The sequence below is a fragment of the Fistularia commersonii genome, chromosome 17 (genome assembly GCF_037954325.1).
Source record: "Fistularia commersonii isolate RoL2024-O1a breed Wild chromosome 17, RoL_Fcom_v1.0, whole genome shotgun sequence".
NCBI lineage: Eukaryota > Metazoa > Chordata > Actinopteri > Syngnathiformes > Fistulariidae > Fistularia > Fistularia commersonii.
Window position 1 is genome coordinate 4,937,073 of NC_141300.1, and position 23,437 is coordinate 4,960,509.

The following is a 23,437-nucleotide window of genomic DNA, read 5'->3' on the forward strand; positions in this document are numbered from 1 at the left end:
CATAGGGGTTCAATACGGCATTGGTCCAACCTTTGCAGCTATAACGGCTTCCACTCTTCTGGGAAGACTATCCACAAGGTTCAGGAGTGTGTTTGAGAATTTTTGAGCATTCTTCCAGAAGCGCATTGGTGAGGTCACACACTGATATTGGACCAGAAGGCCCGGCTCTCTGTCTCCACTCTAATTCGTCCCAAAGGTGTTCTAGCGGGTTGAGGTCGGGACTCTGCCGGCCAGTCGAGTTCATCCAAACCAGACTCTGTCATCCATGTCTTTATGGACCTTGCTTTGTGCACTGGTGCACAGTCTTGTTGGAAAGGGAAGAGGCCAGCTAGAAATTGTTCCCACAAAGTTGGGAGCACGGATTGTCCAAAATGTCTTGGTATGCTGAAGCTTTCAGAGTTCCTTTTCCTGGAACTAAGGTGCCAAGCCCAGCTCCTGAAAAACCACCCCACATGAAACTGCCAAACCCAGACTTGTCCATCAGATTGTCAGATGGAGAAGCATGATTCCAGAGAACGCGTCTCCACTGCTCTAGAGTCCAGTCCTGCCGTGCTTTACACCACCGCACCTGACGCGTTACATTGCACTTGGTGATGCGTGGCTTGGATGCAGCTGCTCGGCCATGGAAACCCAAATCTGAAGGCCACATGAAGTGTGGAGGTCTGTAGCGATTGAGTCTGCAGAAAGTCGGCCACCTCTTTGCACTATGCGCCTCAGTGCTGTCGTTCCCAAACACTTCCATGTTCTTATAATACAGCTGACAGTTGACTGTGAATATTTAGCAGCGAGGAAATTTCACAACTGGATTTGTTGCACAGGTGGTGTCCTATCACAGTTCCACAATGGAATTCACTGAGCTCCTGAGAGAGACACATTCTTTCACAAATGTTTGTAAAAACAGTTTGCATGCCTAGGTGCTTGATATTATACACCTGTGGCCATGGAAGAGATTGGAAAACCTGATTTCGATTATTTGAATGGGTGAGCGAATACTTTTGGCCATATAGTGTATATGTATCAATAGGAGACCAATACAGTATGTATGTATGCATGTATGCATGTATGTATGTATGTATGTATATATGTATATATGTATAGATCGATAGATCGATAGATAGATCGATAGATCGATAGATCGATAGATAGATCGATAGATAGATAGATAGATGATAACTTTAAAAGACGAAAAAAAATCACCTTGCAGTGAAATGTCTGACAATGTGACAATGACTCATCAGAAGTGGAAAAAGCAACCATTAATAATAATAATAATAATAATAATTTGTCTGGCTATATGGCTTCATGCAGTGTTATTGAAAAACAAAACCAAAAAAAATCATCTCATCAAGCCTAGCGGACGGTGGATGACATACAGGCACCATTGGGGATGTAGTGTGTGAAAAGTGGGCGTGAAAGTGTTCTACAACCATACAACGGAATGAGGCATTAACAACAAAAAAAATTGCTTAACTACCATATGTTTACACTGCTTTAAACCTTTTTACTAAATACATACCTTTTTCTAGAAATTTCTATCATAAAGCTCAGCGCATGAGGCTTTAAACAATATAACACTGTGATACTAAAGAGTTTTTTTTTATTTAATAGCAAGCTTCTATTTATAAAAGACATACGTAAAATATGTATGTAAAATTGAACCTTTGCAAATTAATGTGTTTGTTAAACCAACCTAAAAATAGATTTCAATGTGAGACGTAGTTTGCGATAGCACTGAGCTGTATTTATTTCTGTTGTAAATACATTCTACACACAGAAAATCACATGTCCTATTAGTTGTTGCTGAGAATTTTTTTCTTTCACGTTCAATAAAGTTTTAGTTAATGCTTACAAGATTTTTTCGCATGAAACTGACAAATTCCTCATTTATGACAATTCTATTTAGACATAACTTTTTTGGCTGTTAAGCAATAAACTTAAAACAGCACACATATTTGCTGGCCCTTGAATGTCAACATTGAGAGCATCGGTTGAAGAGTGAAACAGAAATGCTATTAAACCTTTTTTTTTTTTTTACTGGCGAGGCAACAGGGAAATGATGGTGACGTCTCTGAAAAGCTATCTATCGCATGCATATCTCGGCAAACGTACCAAGAAGCTCTAGCAGCCAGGAGAAATAGCCCCAGAGGAAAGGAAGGTGAAGGGGAGAGAGAGACACAGAGACAGGCAGCGTTAGCTGTATCAAAGCAGCGCATGTTGTAGCACCCTCGTGCAGAAAGCCTGCTTTAATCCACCGAGGGGGGGCTAATATGAGCCGAGCCCGGAAAGAGGATCCCGTCTTTGATTTGCAATGCAGACGCTGACGAATCCGCCAAAGCTCCGAACGGAGGGGAGCCTCAGAAACGGAGCCAAACGCTTTGATACGATCGAGTCGCACTTTCTGAAGCCGCGCTCTAGATGGCGACATTTCAATCCAATCCAGAACATCTCTGCAGAACCGAACGACTTCCTCTCCCGTGTCGTGTACTGCCAGTTAAACGCCACCGTGGGGAAACGTCTGTCTCACCTTTTCTTGCCTTCTTCTGGAGTTTTATGGTATCTAATGACTTCCTTTTGATTTCCTGACGGGATCGCTTGTATTCTGTGGAGTCAGAAACGAACGCACGTCAGCATCGGTCCCAGTGCTACCCGGGGTTCAAAGTTTTGCACGTCACCTTTGGCGTGATCCTTGTCCAGCTGATTTGCCGTCTTCTTCCACTCCTCTATCTTGTCCTGGAGCGGCGTGACCAGGCCTTCCATAAGAGCGCTGCGTCGGCGAAAAAGGGCGAGAAACTGAAGGACACTCCACACGGTAATTCCCTCGAGGTGAGGGCGAAGACACGTCTGCACGGAGAGGGGGAGGAATACAACAGGCGGGCGACGCTTACTTGGTGAAGTGACGCAGTTTGGCCTCGATGCTGCGGTGCCTCATGCACATCCTGGTCAGGGCCGAGCCGATGTCTCTGGTGGCACCTTGGAAACAAAACGGAGAGGAAAAAGGGGCGCTGATGATTTCACTCAGGTGAAGTACCGTGACCTGCAAAGTGTCCTGCAAAGCTCTGTACCGCTGATCTTGGGGGGACTGAGCCTATCCCAGCTTGTCAATGGACGAACGGCGGTATTCATGTTGCAATATTTGGGACATATAACCATTCTTACACGGGGGGAGAACATCACACACTCCAAACAGAAATGGCCTTCCACTGTTGGAATCAAACCAAGAACCTTCTTGCTGTGAGGCGGAAGAGCTAACCGCTGTGCTACAGTGCTGCCCGGCAGGGAAACAACCGGAATATAATGGACAACGAATACAAAGCAGCTCTCAGTTCAATATTCTCAACTTCCTTTTGATTCCCTGGCGGCTTTTACTATTCTATTATTTTACTCACTTACTTTATATCTGTATATCAGAGTTCATCTTTTATAGTTTATCTTCACCACCGTTAGGGTTGTTTGGGGGTTATAAACCAGTGACTGATGCAACATAAGTTGATGTTAACACGCTGTGACAGTATCTGACTCAGGAAGTCCATATTAGGGTGTGCGAGTGTGTGTGTGTGTGTGTGTGTGTGTGTGTGTGTGTGTGTGCATTGGCATGTTTATTTAAGTAACTGACTGTGTGCCGGTGTGTTCATGGCAGCGGTGAAAAAGAATTCACAGCGTCGCTCATAAAATCACAGCAATGTCACTGTAACAATGACAGAATTTGATATAATAGACTATTAATTACACTGTTGTGCCATCATCCTCCAAAACACTGCATTCATATCAGTGAAACGGGGAGGCCAGACTGGGTTGCTATGGCGGTGACAGTCTTCAGCGAAAAATCCCCACTCCCCCAATAGCCACCACTTTAGAAACCCCTCCCCACGCTCTGGCTTCCACCCCCCTCCACCACCACCACACACACACACACACACACACACACCACCCGTTTTCCTCCAGTGTTAAGCAGGGAAGTGTTACATTGAGCAGTGTCCAAGCCTGAGGAGGGAGCCAGCCCATTGCTAAGTGTTATATTATATTTGAGCGGCCCAAGGACTGTTTGGGAAGATGGCTCCTCAGTGAGGAGTGATATTCTGAGTTTTTCCTCAATTTCCGATGCAAAAAAACTCACAAAACAAAATTGATCCGGCCCTTTTTTGTTTTTTTTTTCAAGCCGGATGTGGGCCTAATGAATTCACAGCCAGGCCTTCCTCCCCTCAGACAGCGGCGCAGTTCCCCGCTACAACCACCAGGTGGCCAAACTGCGTCTGTAAAAAGCTGAAGTCAGTAAATGTCACATTTGTTTGTGGAAAACAAATATCACAGTTCCTGGGAACAACTTGTGCACTTTATTGCTCTTGGGAGGAGTAAAATTGTAAAAAAAAAAAAAAGGTGCCCCCGTTTTAGACCAATATTGCGTGCTCGATTCTGAGGATTGTAACAACAGCTTGTGTGAATTTGTTACTGTACTTTTCCTCTCTGCTGAAGTGTAATTAAATGGGGTCTTAAGCTGTAAAGCCCAGCCTGGCCCAGTGTCTCACTGATGGTTCACAGGCCAGTGTAATATGTGGCAGCACTGATCCTGTTGTAATCTGGGCCGCATAGGGCTAATCTGAGGTCTTCTCGTCACACAAACACATGCAAACACACACACACACACACACAGTCAGCATCTCTTAGCCTTAGACTGGAGGCATGCATGCTCATGAAAGACCCGAGTGCAGGCACAGGTCTCTCTGCAGATGTTCACGTCCTCTGTGTGTGTGTGTGTGTGTGTGTGTGTGTGTGTGTGTGTGCTCACTGACAGGTGGTGTGGTTCACCTGCTTCCCCTGCCCCTCCCAACGCCACTTCTGAAGTTCTCACCCCCCCAACCCCTCCCTCTATCCTGGAGGGAAAAGGAGTAGGCCCTGTAAGGGGATATCCCTCTATTCTTCCCTGGCTGCTCTGCCTTTCCTGTTCTGTTTTCTAAACACCATTCATGCAGGGTGGATGGTGACACACACACACACACACACACACACACACAAGAGGAGAGTAGGGAGTGAGAGAGTGAGAGAATTTGGCTCTAACCTTTCCTTTGTGAAAAAAACAGGCCAGGAGAAAGTGTCAAACAGGTAGAAACACCAAATTAATACAGCAAACCTGATATCGGACCATGTCATAATAACTGGTCTTTTCCATTTACCATTACAATGAAATCGGGTTCAATATGGCCTCACAGGCAGGCGAAGAAACCACGACCGTCGTCCACTTGGTTGTCGACGTCGGACACACTCCATCACAAGGTTGGGAAACCTCAGCTGAAGGGGCCAAAGAGAAAACCCCTCCCCTTTCCTGGCCCACAACTACAGCAATTTTCAGGGGTTGAGGTGTCACCCGGCTGTATCACACACAGGTGTCCAAACACCAACGAAAGTCAACGAGTTCACATGCAGGACCCGAAGACGAAGCGGCGTCCCATCTTTTTAACAGCCGGTGCGGAGCATTCCACGCCACGATGACACACAAAGCGCTTGGCGAAAAACACAAAGTTTGGTAATTTCATATATTAGGCTTGCGAAAAAGACAAGTTTTGATGCCCTGACCCGCAGGGCATGTAAAAAGACGCAGGTGAGAGCTCAGTGAGAGCCATTTCTGAGTGGCGAGGAGGTGACACGGTCTCATGGAAACTTGTGAGATCAGATGTGACTTTTAGATACAAACAAACCCCGAGGGGAGGAGGAGGGGGGCGTCATCATCGGCGGCCTGCTGTGGTGTGTTGCCGTCTCTGAAAAAACAAAACAGGTGGGTGGGTGAAGTCAGACAGGGTGAGCAGTAAAAGCCTGAAGCCATTCTAGAGATGCTGTGGCCACTTTCCCGGCCACGAGGACCATGTGAGGTGGGTAAACAAACTGCCAGTGGCCCTCCTGCGTCGACGTATAATAATAGCTTATACTTTATTAATCCCCCATGGGAAAATTCCTTCTCTACATTCAACCCATTATGGATGAACCGTGAGCAGTAGGCTGGCGTCCATCAGCGCCAGGGGAGAAGTTAGAGGTTCAGTGTCTCGCTCAACAACACACTAGGAGGAGCCGGGAACCCAACCAGGAACGTTTGGTTACAAAAGACGATTTTTCGACCTCCTGCGCCACATTTATCCGACGCCTATACAGTTGTCTCATGACACTTTCAGGTCTGGACCGCACTCACAAACCCAACATTCCCCTCCATGAGCAAGCAAACAGCAACAGCGGTGAAGAAAAGCTTTACCGGTGCAGAAACCTTGGAAAGATCCAAGCTCAATGGCAGCGGCCTTCTGCCTCGACCGGTTGGGGTAGGAAGAGAGAGTACAGACAGAAATAGGAAGCAAGAGTGATACGAGACAGCGGTGGTGAGAGGGCTGGGAGTGACAGGTACAAACTAAACTATCTCATGCTAATAACAACAGCAGCGCTAACCGTTTTGGTTCTAGTGACATAATCCAAAAATGGCCATTGATGGCCATTTGAAATTCATTTTCAGCCACAGCCCCCGCTGCTAAGTTGAATGATGGCGCTGCTCTATCCCGAACGATCCGGAAAAGGGAAGAAAAGGAGAAAAAAGGGGTGAGCGGATAAAGCCGGCAAAAAAAGAGAAGACACGAATGCTTTATATAAGCCCCTAAGATAATAGGAGAATGAACGAATGAATGAGCATCAGTGCCATGACGGTATGGGATGAGATTAAAATCTAGCAAAAATACTGTAAAGATTAGGGGGGGGGGGGATGGACCGTTTCCTGCATTATTTGAAGGATTAGGTGCTCTGTGAAACACACATACGTTGCTATGAGGGTCACCGAGCAGTCGTCTGTGCCGCCTGAGGAAGAGGAAGCTCTAAATGCACTCAGGGGTTGGGGAGGGTGGCAAAGCAGTTTGCTTTGCTCAGTGTTTAAAGAAGACTTTTGGAAATGAGAGGAGCCTGGGCTCTCACAGCATGCCACGCACAACCCCAGGGCGATTTATATATATATATATAGTTTTATTGTCCTAAAAAGGGGTGTTGTGTGAGGTACAGCTACATGTTAACACACGCTATTCCAGGCCTTGTAAAGGCACACCCTGGGGAGACACGGTTGGCCACGTTTCCTTGCCTCCTCCTGACCTTTTTCAGTCTGCAAAGACACAGTTTATCACCATTTGGTCGGTCTAAGGGCCACAGAGCTCCTCGGTTAAACACAAGAAGTCAATCGGGACATTCAGATTACGCGGCACATCGAGGATTTCTACTCTCCTTCGCTATAGAGGATCATTTGAGAGGATAATCTGCCACAAATTTGAGAAGATCCTACAAAATCACCCCCTTTTTTATTGCGTGGTGTTGGATTTGCACAGAATCTCACGCAGGGAAAATACGGACCAGACACACGTGCGCGCCATGTGCATACAGATTACCCCCCCCTCCCTCCCTGTTCTGCCTGCCCTACTCTTAAAAACATTACAGGGCACAAGCACAGCTGTGAATTAGCTTGCAGGGTGAGTGTGCATGTTAGGAGTGGAAGGGGGGGGGCTTTATATCTTTAACAGACCTTCCCAATGTCACATTCAGCCGTCCAGAGACCGGCTCCCTCCCTCCGCCCCCATTCCTATCTGCACCTGCTGGAACCCCTTCCTCTCACGGCGATCCCCACCTCTGCCATCCCGTCTCCTCCTGTCGGTCTCCTCCTCCCAGAGGAGGGGGATCGGCTGACAGCTACATCCTTGGGAGGACCGGGGGCTTCCTGGCCTTGTCCGACGGGCCTCGGTGGCCTCTGGCCTCCACCGGATGGACGAAGACAGATTCGATCCCTCACACGGCGCAATGTACGCACAAAGGCATCGCGAAGGGGACAAGCTGGGAGGAGGACTTGAATTTTTGTCAATTCAACTAGCGGCCATTTTCTATCCTCTACGCCGCTGCAAATGTAGCAAGAGGCCCGTGGGAGCCGGGGAAGTTATTATTCTTCCGGCAGGACCCCTGAGACTGGAGGGGGCTGGGTGCCGGACAGGCTAATAGCAGACACCCACACGTGCATGAATGAAGCAAAACACAAGAGCCACAGTGGGAGAGGAACATTATGCAACTCAGCCATATATCCTCAAACGTGGAGCAAACAGTCGGGGTAACTCAGCAGCGCAGCAATCTGCGGCTCATTATCGCGGCCGCTGCAGTGCACACTGCTGACTCGAACGGCGCCAAGTTCAAAACCTACATGCTGAGAATAATTATAAACTGCCGGAAGATCTGCTTTATATGCTGAGGAGTACACGAGGGTTGTTGGTGGGAGGCTCTGGCCCGCGGTGATGGGGGGGTCGGGAGGGAGGGTGTTCTGGTGGGAACCTGAAGCTCCAGGAACAGCGCAGTGTGGTCTGAGTGCTCAGTGAGCATTTCCATCCAGAGCTCTGGTTCTGATTAACTCCCTTAATTCCTCTGGGAAAGAACGGCCTTTTAATAGGCCTGGTTTATGGAGGGGGGGGGGGGGGGGGGGGGGGGGGGGGCTCCCCAGCCAGGAGCCAGAAGCTGAAATGCCACAGGACTCATTCTCTGATGTCTAAAACACGGCAGCTTAGCTTAACTATCTCCTCCAGTGTCTAAACCCTGTTGTCCGACTCGGGTTTCAGCTGCGCTTTGACTACCTGGCAGATAGAATTAGTCTGCAGATTGCAACAGCTGAGTCCGGCGGGGCTGGGTGGGGGTGGGGCTCCCTCTCACTACTTCCTGTGTCCATAAAGCCTGTTTACAAGGGCTGCACGGTCCAAAAAAAAAAAAAAAGGGGACAGAACATCCTCACAGATAGACTTCCAGGAATACGAATCCTTTTCTTTCATGCTAAGTTCACGCATCCGCCACAGAGCGCAGGAAATTCCATCATCCCTGACACAACAGCTATTCCTCACATCGGCACCTTGGCGGCGGAGCTGACCGCGGCTGGCACAGACAGTTAAGCCTCCTGTCTTTACCCTCCCTCACCCCTGCTTAAGTGCTGCAGAATGTGAACTGGCAGAGACACAGCAGAGGCCACTGATGGATGAAAGGGGCTGTGAGACGAGGAGAGAGTGGGGTGGGTGTGGGGGGGGGGACTCCCGCAGGTGCAGCAGGCGCCGCCGTAACTTCCGCCCCTTCGATATACCTGGATCTGATGACCTTGCACGTTTTGTCAATGACACTGACGTGGCAAAAAATGTGATATGAGGGCTAACGGGCTAGCAACCGGGTTGCCGGTTTCCCGTCCAGATAATGTCCTGGTTCTTACTTAGGAACAATACTATGGGTTAAAAACAGATTTGGAGGTTAAAGTTTATTAGAATGATTATATTTTTACGAGTAACAACACGGTTGCATTTTGGTTGATAAATAAAAATGTAATTACATCATGAACAAACCATTAAAAATACGTTTTTAAGGGCATTCTCGTTCCAACAATGAGGTTATATTTCCCCTTATAAGGTAAAAAGTTTTTCAGTGGCAGATCGAAAACGATGGGAACTTGTTTTTTTTTTTTGGTATTTTTTTCATGGAAAATTATAATCAAGCACTTGATTGTAAATGTTCCTTGCTATTTTGACTCAGTGGCAAAAGACGCTTTTTTTTTCTTTTAATGGGACATGACTGGACCTTCTTGAAATGTTGTATTTCAAAGACTGGCAAATTCAGGGCCTTCTAGGAGGCTCCGCAGGATGTTGCAGCCAAGTGTTTGTCACATTAAGCGTCTAATCTCATTGGAAACAATCAACACCCTAACAGAGATCTTTAGAGGGTAGGGAGTTTGCTTGACATCTTTGCTAAAAGGCGAGAAAAAAAAAAAAGAGAAAGTGGGAACAAGCTTCTCCGACTGGCTCGGGTTTCCCTCGCCGCTCTTGTTTAGATACCAGTCGAGCTCGTAAATGACGGCTGTGAACGGCGTCACCCATTAGCATCGACAAGCCTCGCCTTCAAAGCCCCGATGTTTTAACTCGGATGAAAAACGGGCAGCATCCTAAACGACGCAGGCGGCATCCTTTCGCGTCTACTCGTCTGAGAGGGGCGGATTGACAGAGAGAAGAGCGGCGGATGAAAGAGCCGCTTGTGGAAAGTGATGGCGGAACAAAAGTGCAGCGACGCGCGCCTGCGGCAAAACAGCTACAGATCCGGCCATCGTTACTGAAATTGCGGGCGACAGAACGCGAGGCTCTCAAGAATCTCTGCACGTTCACGGCTTTCAGCAGCAGGACTCTCCCACCGAAGATCTCACTGACTCTTTTGTTTGCGATTTTAGCATAAAGTCAAACTCTCCTTCTCTCAGTTCGCAGATAGATGCTGTTTCCCACGCTAGATGGGATGCATTTTATTCAGCGGCCGAGACATGCATTTCATTTCTCTCCACTGTTACATAGCATCCATCCATTCATACATTCACAGTCTGTACCAATAATCCTCTGCATGGGGTGATGGGGTTGCTGGGGCCAATCAGAGCAAATTTAACCTGGTGGGACAAATTTTGCAGAGTTTGCAATTCATCTACAGATGTTTTTTTTTTTGACTGTTTGAGGAATACAGCGAACCCCAGGGGAAAATCAGCGCAGAAGAACCTGGCCAAACCCCAAGCATGTAGAATCCAGGAAATTGAATGAAACGGACGTGAGACGGAAATTCTACCTGTCTGCATTGACAAGAACATTCACTCATTTCTTCATTATCTGAACCACTTATTCTTCACTCAGGGTCATGGGTTTGCTGGAGCCTACCACAGCTGTGATTGGGTGAGAGGCAGGGTTCATCTTGGACCGGTCGCCAATTGATCACACATACAGAGATATACAACCATTCACTCTCCCATTCACGGATTTGACTGGGAGGAAACCAGAGAACATGCAAACTCAACATACAGATGAAAAAAGACTTGTACTTTTAACCTTTTAACCTTCAAGACAGCAACAGAAATACATCCTATATTATCTATATTATTTAAAACCATGTTCCTTTTTCCTTTCCAGCCTCAAGCAAGATGCAGTGTTCCGCCCCTCTTTTCTTGCATATCCAGTTTGTTAGACCTCAGAGTGGTAAACTCATTTGTTATTAAACTCTACTAAACTGAAAAAATCCAGATGGGGTTTTTTGGGTGTGTGTGTGTGGGGGGCGGCTCCTGCTGCACACAAACTGCTGTCAACGCAAATTAAAAACATATCGGGTTCCCATCAGCTGTCACTTTCCACTGTTTTTGAGAGATGCAGTCAGGGAGATGCCAAGCAGAAGGTCCTCTGAAGCGGATGTCTGATTTTATCATCTTGAAGCCATGTTCAGCTACGATCTAATTATGAAGGTCATTAAGTACAAAGGGGATCAAATGTATAATGGGATTTAAAGCTGGTTCTCAGGGCCTGGGATATGGAAAAACTAAAGATTTCTTCCTCTGTGACATAACATTCCCAGTTGGAGCAGGAACAGACACACACAGGTTGTGTAGGTTACTCTTACTGTGCATGTGCATGTGCACGCAGAGCAGAAAATAGTCCGACGCGTCATCGAGCGAGAAAAGTTCCCAAAAAAGATTCCAGATTCAAGAGCGTCTGGTGGTTCATAAGGCTTTTCTGGTCTTCTTCTTTTTCTTTTGGCCGCTCCCTTAGGGGTCTCCATAGAGAATCATCTACCTCCATGTAACTAATTCTCTACACTGTCTTCTCTTATAACTTCACAACCTCTTTCATTCCATCCATAAATCTCCACTCTGGTCTTCCTCTAGACCTCCTGCCTGGCAGTTCCAACCTCAGGAGCCTTCTACGGTGCTCAGATCTTCACCGTCCCCCCTCTGTATATGTCCAAACCACCTCAGTCTGACTCTAACTCCAGAACATCTAACATCTGCTGTCCCTCTGATGGACTCATGCCTGGTCCTATCCATCCTCCTCACTCCCAAAGAGAACCTCAACATGTTCATCTCAGCTACCAGCAGGTCTTTCATTTTAGATGATACTTATTGGTTTTTTGTTTTTTTTTTCCTCTGACACTTCCGTCCTTGAACCGCTTGCACACGTTATGTGATGATAATAATAATGATGATAACCCCTGTCGGAATGGAAGCAGGGATCTTCATGTTGCGAGCGCTCAACACGGCTCACACAGTACAGAAAAGGGACGGACGACATAAAGCCATTTGCATCTCAATCTCTGAACCTATTTCTTTATTTAAAAGTATCTTAGTACTTCCAGCAAAGAGTGAGACAGGTAAAGGCACTAAAAGGGTTAAATCCAATGCGCCATATCTCTCATCGACTGATGGCTCAGCAGCTCCGGGAGTCACATTCAAATACAAAATGCCAGAATATTGAGGGGCGAGGAACCGAGGCGTCAGTTTAACACGAGGCACCGCAACTGCTTCCATTAAAAAAAAAAAAAGAAAAGGTTGCACTCACACAGTGTTATTTAACCCTCATATTATGTTAAGGGTCAATTTGACCCATTGGGTCAATGGGTGAATTGGGTCAAATTGACCTTTAACATAATATGAGGGTTAAATGTGTATTACATCCCATAACCACCGATGCAAGTTATATAATTATATTATAATATTGATCGATATAACAGGCGAAGTTTAATTCTTCCTTTACTAAAGTTACTATATTTTTGATCTGAGTGATCCAGAAAGAGATTTTCCAGCACCAAACCGTGAGAGAGTTGTTGTTGTTTTTCCATCTACATGAGTTCAGAAACCGTGCGTGTCACTTCCTGACACGTGAAGAGCCTCGTCTGAACAGCAGCTAAACTCATGAAAGGCAGAGGAAACAGCCCGGGGATCAGTTGTTGTAGTCAGCGCCACACACCCTCCTCCCGCCAACGTCCGGGCCAGAGATTACACACAGCCAGTTTCACCTCGCAACCAGAAACACCCCCTGACGCAGACAAACGGCCTGCTATGATGTGGGGTAACCGTGTTCTGGAGTGCATTACCCTGAGGCTGAAGGAGGAGGAGGAAACAAGGAGGACATGATTTCTTTTTTTTTTTTCCTGCAGGAGGAGTCTCCTGTCCAGAAACACGACAGCTGCTAAAAATAAATGCCTTTGTCCAGAATGCCCCCCCCCCCACACACACACACATACACAAACCCCAGAGATCGAGACCGCAGATTAAACTCGAACACGTGAAGTCCTGCGGTGTGCGAGATGAACGAGGGGCTGTTCTCACCTCCTTTTTTGGGAGAAGGGGGGAAAACGCTAGACTGTGTAACACAATACAGGAAGCCGGAGACGCACAGTGAAGCAGCAGAAAATCTGAATTTAACTGGACCCCGGCCTGTCCTGCGCCTCACCCCTCACAATCCGGTTAGCTTTATCTCCGCTGACAATCCCCTGCCCACCCCATCGCTCTGCCGGAGTTTCCGCCCCGCTGGTCGTTTGCACACAGTCCCGTGAACAATGCTGAAAAGCACTCAGTCCACCTGTACCCTCTGACACCCTGAGGGGCGGGGGTTGGGGTGGGGTGCATGTCATCATCTGCCAGGCTGCAGAGCTCTTTGGGCTTCGCAGGCAGAGATGAGAGTTTGGAAACCAGGTTTTAATGCCCTCTAAAGTCCCTTGCGGGCGACACGCTGACGCTTTTCACACATGCACGCGGTAAAAGAAACGCCCGATACGGCAACAGTTTGGCTAGATTAAACGCAAAGCATCCCGAGAGCCAGCGGGTACGTGACCGAACATAACTGAGAGGTGACAGGGACAGGGCTTTAGCACCTTTTGTAGGAATTTTTTGAAGTTCCGAGAACCAGGAACTAGCGTTTAAACAGCCCAGGAACTAGGAAACGTAGAAGTCGGCTCCGAAAACCATTTTAGCTCCAACTCCGAAGCCTGCGGTTCATAAGGGGCTCATATTGTGTAGGTGGCTAGTGATCTGCTGAACTCGTAAGCCACACCCATTACCATATACTTTTCGTGGCCCGCCATTTTTTAAGAAACAATCTTTATAAGACTGGTCAGCTGTTTATTTGCGACTAGCGCCAAATGGAAAGAGCCCGCAGGAGCGGGGACCTGTCAAAGAGGGCCGAGCTCTTCTAGCCTGCCAAGCTGCAAGGCAAGCTGCAGGGTTTTTCTTCAGAAAATAAAAACACCTCGGCCTCTCCGACTCCCCTGTGATGAAGCACAGAAACGCCAGGTTGTCTTCCTCTTTAAGCTGTTCCAAGTGGTTTGTTTTGAGGTTGCTGTTTGAGGTACACGTCGCGAATGCTTGCGTTGCCCTGGTCCCTATTGTGGCCACTGGAAGAAGGTAGTTCCTAGGATAAAATTTGAGCCGGACAGTTCTTAGAACTAAATTTTTAAGAACTTTTCCGTCCTCAAAGTGACTCTCCATCGCTCTCTGACACAGTTTATCCATTCAAATGATACTCAAAAGAGCTAATAATGTAACAAATGTGTAGTCGATTGCAATGTAGTAGCTTTCCACCTGAAGACAAATTAAGTGATTGAATTCATCTTTTGTTTTTCTATTTCGATTTGATTACGGTTATCAGATAGAGTCCACCAAACATATAACATTTAATAACTAAATTTTAAAAAAAGGCCCAAATTATTGTGTATCATTACATTACATTACATTGCATTTGGCAGACGCTTTTATCCAAAGCGACTTACAATAGACGACATCATTGAGAAGAAGCCGGACAGACCGACCAATTGCACGAAGACACACGAGGTAGCCCTGCATTCAGACTCGTGTCCCGCTCTGAGCTAACTTCTCAAAGCTTCCCCCTCGACCACCTCGGTTGAAAGTTTGCACACATTCCTTTCCTCCCTCTCTTGACGTCCCTCCCTAGCATCCCTGCATCGGAAGTCTCACTCCCCTCTCCGGCTCCCTTGCTAACAGCGCTTGTGTACGGTTATGGCTGAACACAGTGTTCCCCCCCCCTCCGGTCTCGTGTTTGTCTTCTAACTTTGGTATTTCGACCTCCAAATTAGATTCGCCGGGCCAAAAAATTTGTTTTTCTCTCCCACTTATGCTTCTTGCCAGTCCCTTGTTATTTCACGGCTACGCCGTCGTTCCAGTTGCTCTGCCGTTGACTTTGCATTGAAAAGCTATCCTGACTCGAGAAGATTCTTTTTTTGGAGGGGGGGGGGTATGCCAGAGTCAGGTGGTCTCCGCCACTGAAGGTGAAATCTAACCTTGAAGGTGGCAAATAACTGGAGGGGGCAAAAGGAGGTTTAAGAAAAAAAAGCATCAAAAATCCATCTGACGGCAGGAGCATGTCAAATCTGAAACACACCGAAATCTATGAAATCATTTCACTGAGCAGAACAACCACGAGAGTCCGATCCGGCACACCGGGTACAACACAGCGTCGCATGAGACCGACATGGCATACCAGCTTTGATGGATGTGAAGCGAGTCACACGGACTCATTATTTGACATGTTCATAAAAATAGCCACGCTGTCGGGATACTGCGGCGAACAGTAATCCCACCACCCCACCCCGCCCATCCCTGATGTCGTTCTGCACTAGGCCACGGCCACATCTCATCCATGCCAGGTTGTCCAGATGGCGGTTAGGGATATCCGTCCCATCTGGCATCCCAGAGAAGCCCAGCGGCCAAGGAGATTACTGCTTCGCTGACACACTGATCTACTAGCATACCTCTACAGGCAACGTGCGAGAGGTGAAGATGAAAGAGGGGACGGACCGATAGGACGTTTTATTTCCGTCCATGCCATGATGCTTCCCGGCCCCGACAGACTAACTCAACAATCATCCGGGTGCGACTTTCAGTCGAGTCCACCCCTCGATCCTCGGAGTGGGCTTCTCCCCCCCCCCCCCCCAAAAAAAAAGGCCAGGGGGTGGCTGATCAAGAAGGCAGAAGAGGGCAGTCTGTGTCTGTGTGTTACAGAGTGAGGGTAAGAGGATTAGCTAAACGCCTCTGCCTAGCCTGGATACCCGGAGCTGTGGAAATCCCACTGCATCCCCCAACCCCCACCCCTAACTGACACGCCCCCAAACGAGGGTCAACACATTCTTCCAAAAAAAAAAAAAAATGAAGTGTGGCTCTCCGGGTGGAGCGGGCGCTCCGTGACCAGCAGCCTTTTAGTTCTGGCCGATGTGTCCAAAAATGGGGAAAAAAAAGTGACAACAATTTAAAGTCAGCAGCTGTTCTTGGTGCTAACATTATAACTCTTAGGACAATCACAGCCAGAATAAAACCCTCCCAAGATCCACCGGGGGACCTTTGACGGAGGAAACCTCTCCAAACATCCATCGCTTTAGGGACCTCTGCTCGACCCGGCTGTGAGCCGCCGCTTCCCCGGAGCTCAGAGATCCATTAACGTGACACACAACAGCTTAGCCAAACAGGGCCCGTCAAACAGCCCGGCAGCCAAACTCCTCCGGCGGCTCCGGCACGAAAACACAGACGTTGCTGACGCCACAGCCCGAGCTGTAAACTATAAATGGACAGAACAGGCGGGAGGAAGCAGCGAAACATGGAGACGGGGAGCCGTGTGTCAAACATAGGAGCCCCCGTTGGGTGAGGGGGCTAAAGCAATACAGCGTCCGACTGTATCGACGCAAAAGGGGACTCCTTTTGTTTGGGAAATTTTCAGAAAATGACAACATCCCAACCCGGATTGGTTGCCCCAGTAAATATTTCACTGCTGATTACATGACCTCAATTTGGTTTTGTATCCTATTTTGAGTAAAATGGAGTATACACACACACACACATCTCTATCCCCTAGATATACACACCAAAACCTCAAACTCCAGTTTTTGGAGCAGGGATCGCGGCGAGCGATGCGCCACCTTCTGTCGTTCTGTGTCGCTAACACTCCGCCGCAGAGCCGGGTCGAAGTCGGCCCTATATGGCCGTAAAGTGCTGAGATAAACACGCCCGGGAAGAAGGGACGGGCCGGAAGAAAGAAAAAAAAAAAAAGGAGCGAAAAGGAAAATAATGGACGATGTTGTGCAAATGATCCTTATTTACTGCAGTCAGCCAAACGGGGATGCAGATAGGAAATCCGTCACAAACGAGACAGGGTTGCAATGTCACAATTTCAGTCATGGCCGAGGATCAAAGTTGGGCCCCAGTCTATGAAGACCCCCCCAACCCCCACCCCCTCCGGTAAATATCCACATTCCTCCAACTAAATTAATTGCTCGGACGGACTTCAGAGCACACAAGGACTAACAAAGCTCCCAGAGGGCAGACGGGAGGGAAACACCACCCCGGGTAGGACTGCTCAGAAATTCTTTCAGATCCCATCAAATAAAATTCTCAGCTTGTTTAAACAAAAAAAAAAAAAAAAAAAAAAGAGGGGCAAAGGTGCAGCCTGAATTAGTGTCAAATGAAATGGATTTTAATAGAATAATACTGACAACTCAGTGTTCCACTATAGAGGGAAACACATTTCCAGACTGTAAATATGACGAATAATACTTAAAAAAAAGGCTTCATGCAGCATTTCTCATACACAGCGGCAATTTACGACACATGGGTATGGTATTACTTTGCAGACTGGTTAGAAAATAACATAAAAGGGTTGAGTGGGCAGCATGGACTTACACCAAATGTCACAATTATATTACTGACGATGTTATCATTGTACAATAACTAACCAAAAAATGGGAATACTTTCATATTCAAGTTACTGAAGAAAACATCTTTTTTTCCTATCTAACAAATATATGATTAGTGGTCTTTCCGCTGATGACTTGCTTTTGATTTTAAACCAAGCTTTGTTGGTTTGTTTTTCCTGATAAATGTAGACAAGATTTGTGTTTAAGGGACCAATTTATCATTCAGCCTATAAAATTAATGAGCAGTTAGGAATAGCTTACAGAATAGTACTGTAATAATATATTATTAATTCAAGGATAAAATGTTATCTATTTACCTTAAATCTATTTCTCTGCATTTTACCTACATTTTTTTACAGATTATTTTATTTTACATTATATAAAAATTATTATATTCATGGTATGAATCAACTTCAAAAAACAGCAAAATAAACATTCAAGAATTGTTTGACCTCTTATTTTTTGTGGAAGGGACATTCTAGTTAATGGGGCGGGGCAGCAAAACCAAATGTCAGTGATATTTTTATCTGAAGCTAATTCGGCTACTTCCCGCACATGCGCAAATATTTCAAAATGAAGGCTTTGGCCAGGGGGCACAACACTGCAACCCCTCCCGGCTCACAGCAGGGGGGCTCCTTCAAGAGTAACAGCAGTTTCCATGTTCTCCCCGCGAGCCTGCTCGAGTTCGCCGGTTTCCTCCCATTGCCAAAAAACAATCATTTGGGAAGATAAACTGGTTAGCTTGAACTAACTCTGGTTGGCTGTGTCTGTATGCAACCCCGTGATTGATAGGTGGGTGTCCAGCCTCTCAACCAATGTCACTTGGGGTATGGATAATACATGAATGTTTTGGTTACAGTAACAGAGCTCAGTGTTTATTCCCCCAGACCATTTGAAAACTATATTAGAAAAAAAAAAAAAAAAAACACTTAAATCAAGAAATCCCCGAATTCTGCTGATCTGTCTTTTGGTTTTTTTTTTAGTCGCCGAGAGGCTACAGTAGCGCCGTTTTCACAACCCGTTGTTCCGGAAGCGGTTTGAAACGGTTTGATCAGTTTCAACGAGTTGTTTACGTCTCTCTGCGGACACACACACGCACACCCTCCACCTTCTGAATCCATCCCGTAGCACTTCCTCGGCAACAAAAAAAACAAGACTTTAATCCCGAAGTAAATGTCCCTCGGGGAGTAGCAATAGAGCGAGTAGGCCTTTGAGTGACACACTTACAGGGATTTTATGCATCTATAGCCGTAAAACTCTCCCTGATCCATCTATCACTCTGATGCTGTTCAATGTTTTGGTTTTTTTTTTGTCTGAAAATACTTTGAAGTCCCCCACCGGCCTGATCCAAACCACTGCTCGGCCGGAGGCTGCCAGCCGCTCGCAGGCTGACCCCGGCGCACCTCGCTCCGTCTCGCAGAATTAACGCACACTGACATCAGGAATCATTTAAGGTAAGTCTCCGTGCGCCCGGGCAAGATGGTACAAACAGTGATAAAAACACTCCAGGAAAGTTATTTTTCACCCTCACCGGGTCGACGGTGCGGAGCTAGGATAATGCGGGCTGTTTAAAAGCGTGCCGGCATGTGACCCCGCAGGGTCAGGTGGCCGGCCCCCAGCTGTCACTCTTCGGTGTGTGTGAAAAGCATTTGCTTGCCTGTGTCGGTAGCCTCCGCACGCTCTTTCTCAACGTCCGTTCATTTTCTTTTTTTTTTTTGACCTACATACTGCTCTCGACGGCCAAATCAGAAGAAATGTGTGTTAATCAGCCGCCTCTGTGGCCGGCCTGTCTGCGGCCGCGAGCTCTTGGGTGACAAAGCAGATCAGCAGACCTCATTAAGACCGAAGAAACAATAAGCTTAGATTTTCACTTCCAGGCTCTGCCCCCACCACCTCCTCTTCCTCCCCCTGACCTTGGAGTCGTGTCTTGAAGCCGAATGTGTTTGGGAGAAACTCGTCGTCTCCCGATAAACGCGCATTCGCTTAGTAAGGCAGTGTGACTCCAGGCAAAAATGTGGGCGAAGCCACGCACCCCGTGAATGAAAACTCTAATTTCGGAGAAAAGTCTTCAGAAGACCGAAACACAATAAAACAGAGTTGCTGTTTTTTTTATTTTCCGGCCCGTTGTAATGCCGTGGCAAGTAAGCCGGAAGGAATCCTTTGCCCTTACCTCTAGAGTTGGTAGCCATGTCCGCCACCTTCTGAAAGGCATCCAAAAAGGCCGCTGCTGCCAGAATTGTTGTCCTGCGGACGTGAACGCACCGACTGAATCCCAACTCATTGCCCCAGAATTTGTTTCAGAAGAAATGAATGAACTACATAAATAAAAAGATCTTTCAGCTGGTTTGATTCCTCACCTGAGTTGCGAGTGCAGTTTCGTGGCCTTGGCACTGAAGTCTTCCCACACTGGGTAGGAATTCTGATAAGAGAAGGGAAAACAAAAGAGAGCGTTTAGGTGCAAAGACATTGGAGGCGACATCTTGCTCGCGAAAAAGATAATATCCACCACAACTTGGTCGATAGCGCCGATCTGCAGCTCGATGAGATCCAGCTCGAGGAGACACCGGGTTCCTATCATGCGATAAAAACAGGGTACGGTCCCATGACCTTGCATTGCGTTATACAGCACGAATTTGTCCGAAACGTAATGCTGGTTTTACAAGCAGCGCCTTCGAAAGCTTCCATTGTGTTCGGACCATCATCGCCTTACAAGGGACATGAAAAATATATTATTCAGCGCAAGAGTGTGGAGAGGGAAGGAAAGGGCATCAAGTCTTTGCGCTTCCCTGATGGAGGGAGGCCAACAGAGGCCACACATCCTGACTATATATAGTCAGGACGCAGTGGAAACGGTCTCGCTCATCATCACTCCTGCGCTAACCTGCAGTTTAGGAATGACGGCTCCGCCGCCACCAACAAGCACCCTTAGCCTTCAGACGTGATTCAGCAGCTATTGCCCCCCCACCGCCCCACCAAAACAAAAAGATGTTAGCCCGTGAACCCTTACAGCCTCGATGTCTGCACTTGACTCAGACAGGTGTCTAATTAGCTTGTGTGTCCTCCCGCGGGGGAGGGGGGGGGGGGGGATGCGCTGCCAAGACAGCTGAAGGAGGAAGGTAAAAACCAGAGCGGAGGGTGAACGGGGGGGTGCACGCGCCGTTTCTCCTTTCATCCCACCTCGGCGTCGAGGGAGAGGGGGGAACCAGGAGCGCGCAGAAGGGCGAGGTCAAAACAATCATCAGCGGGAGAGTGAAGGCGGTTGCTCAACGGCGTGCATATGCACACACACGGAGGCTTCAATCACATCTGCGTGTGCGCCCGAACCCCACCGTTCTGGCGTATGTAAATCGCTCCGCTCCTCATCTTCCACTACCTCCTACTCGTAATTTCTCTCTTTTCTTTTACTCCTGTTATATAACCAACAGGTGCTGCCGGCATCCAGACAGGCCGCTCAGCCTGTCCAGGTTTTTAAATGGACGCCGCCACCGCCGCCGCACCAGACAGTAGCAGTATTCACTCGTATGCACACAATTGGGATCAGCACAGGAAAGCTGCGATGCTACGGCGCCTGGGGGTGGGTTGGGGGTAAAGCTGGTCTGACAGGCCTGCGTCGCCCAGCCAGGCGGCAGGAATGAGGTCAGATGTCTGTCTCAGACAGTGGACGTGGACACTGTGCTGACTAAGGGCTTCGGCCCTCATTCAACTGTGCTGCTTTTCAATACACCGCCTGCCCCCCCCCACCCCATCCCTCTTGGCGGGCCCTGACATGAGCACCACACAAAGGGAGCGGAGGGTGGGTGGGTGGGGGGGGGAGGGGGGGGACGACACCAAACCGCCGCTGCCAATGGCTGAGAGCTCATTTTGCCGGAGCCCGATAAACAGGGGTCCCTGTGTGGGCCTTCCAAAATAGCCGCGGCCTACATGGGAGCGCTCGGCAACAAATCTGCAGATTCACAGGGCCTATTAACACCAGCAATGAGAGGACGTGGGGAGGGTCGGAGGGGCTTTCCTCCCCGAGCCTGATGAATACGTTCACACTTTCCATCTGTTGTCGTGAACAACAACAGACCACCCTGGCTCTACTTCCTTGACTTGAACCCTCCCCCAATACACACACACACACACACACACACACACTTGCATGTGTGATAGATAATGGGAAGCAATCATTTCCTGCTTGCTTGAGGAAATATTCCAAAGTGGAGGTCAGGGACTTGGGTAGAAATGTGTTCTCCGAGCCTGAAATTCAGACCTAAAAATGCAACCCTCCCTCCCTCCCGTGGGCTCGGGATGGAGATCCAGTGGATGTTCATGAACAGGGTTACATTTCATGTCTCCCCCTTTTTTTTTTTTCTCTGAGCTGAAGTTCCGGATATTTTGCGGCTTCCCTGCGAACCTGGCATCCCAGGTCGTGGGCTGAAGGAGAACACGCAAGCGTGAGGTGGAAGTGGGGGTGGGGGGGTTAACTATTCATTTATTTTCATTTTTTTAATCATCTTTCCCATCGTGCATGACGGAACTGGAAAGGGTGATGAGCTTCATCTGCACCCTCTCCCCAAAACATAACCCTGCGTCGGTGCAAGCCGTGCAACGAAACACACATTCAGGGCCACCCCCCGCAAAAAAAAAAAAACACTAACACACACGCATGCATTTTCGGAATATGACATGCGTGGCTGTCACGTCGGAGAAAACACGCGGACCAACACGGTCGCACATTATGTAAATAATACAAAGCAGGGGTTGGAGGGGTGAACATGCTTCATCCTCCGGTTCGTCCCGCGGGGGGGCGGCTTCCAGCGTGCGGGAGAGAAGGGGGGGGGGACACCCCCTCCCTTTGGAAGAGACAAAGGCAGTAAAATGATGTCCGATCCGGCCGCCGTGCACCGGGAAAAGGTCACACAACGTCCGGGTGCGCGTTTACCTTCATGTCGTTGACGATGGCCTGGAATAATCCACCCAGCGCCCCGCACTCCTTCTCCACCGACTCCATGCTGCCGCGACCACGACGCTTCCAGATGATAACAATAATAATAATATTGATTTTTTCAAAAAAGGTGGCGATCGGATGGGATATCCGCCTGTGGACGTTTAGTCAAACGTCAGACATCCGCCCTTTCGTCGTCCTCTCGGCTCGGCCGGCGGCGGCGGCGGGGGAAAGGATGTGGAGCCGCAAGGCGGCGGGTCTGCGGAGCGCACCGACCGGAGAGGAGGAGGAGGGAGGAAGAGGAGGAGGAGGAGGAGGAAGGGAGGGAAGGAGGGAGGGAGGGGAGAAAATAAAAAGAAAGAAAAGAAGGGGGAAGAGGCAGACAGAGAGAGGAAATGCGCTGTTCGATGGAACCGGGGGCTGCAGACGCTTGTGGCCTCCCGGGACGCGCAGAAGCGGGGACCGGCGAGAGGAGGAGGAGGAGGAGGAGGAGGAAGAGGAGGGGGAGGGATGATCTACAGCCGGGAACCGCGGAATGCGCAGGCACGGTGCTTCTCCGTGTTCGCCGTGTTTAGTCAAAACAGAAGACGGAGAGCGAGCACGTTTTTTTTTTTTTTTGGTCAAAGAGGGAGGTGGGGGTGGAAGTGGGAGGGGGCGCCACGGGAGACGGGGGTGGGGTGTGATCGTCCGCCGGTCAGGACGCGGGGACGCGCTCCGTTGTTAGCGGCGCAGCAGATGTCTCCGGGTCTCCAGTAACACGATCCATGGGAATGGAAAGGGGGCTGGTCAAGGACCCCACACTCGTACCCACCCACACCCACTCCCACAGACTCACACACACACACACAGAGCCTATAGTGGAGGAGGACCCCCCCCCCCCCGACCCACGACCCCTCCATCCTCATGCAAACAAAAAAAAGTGAAGCCCCGGTTTCCTATTGGACGGCGGGTCCGGGATGGAGAAGGGGGGGGGCTTTCTGTGTTCCTCGTGTTTATTGA

At 48.4% G+C, this 23,437-nt stretch overlaps 1 protein-coding gene across 3 annotated transcripts in view; it reads right to left on the reverse strand.

Annotated features, from left to right (window-relative positions):
• mtss1la (MTSS I-BAR domain containing 2a) overlaps positions 1 to 22,951 on the reverse strand; it is a 34,762-nt gene extending 11,811 nt beyond the window's left edge. The window contains exons 1-6 of one of the 3 annotated variants that reach the window (XM_086163043.1): positions 22,436 to 22,951; positions 19,869 to 19,930; positions 19,682 to 19,755; positions 2,886 to 2,970; positions 2,673 to 2,764; positions 2,525 to 2,599 (exon numbers count right to left, since the gene is read on the reverse strand). In XM_086163043.1, the coding sequence (XP_086019169.1) occupies positions 2,525 to 2,599; positions 2,673 to 2,764; positions 2,886 to 2,970; positions 19,682 to 19,755; positions 19,869 to 19,930; positions 22,436 to 22,504 (457 nt within the window). In that variant the 5' untranslated portion in view covers positions 22,505 to 22,951. The remainder of the gene's footprint in view (positions 1 to 2,524; positions 2,600 to 2,672; positions 2,765 to 2,885; positions 2,971 to 19,681; positions 19,756 to 19,868; positions 19,931 to 22,435) is intronic. The other 2 variants (XM_086163045.1, XM_086163044.1) reach the window with 2 other exon arrangements.
• Positions 22,952 to 23,437: the final 486 nt, after the last annotated feature.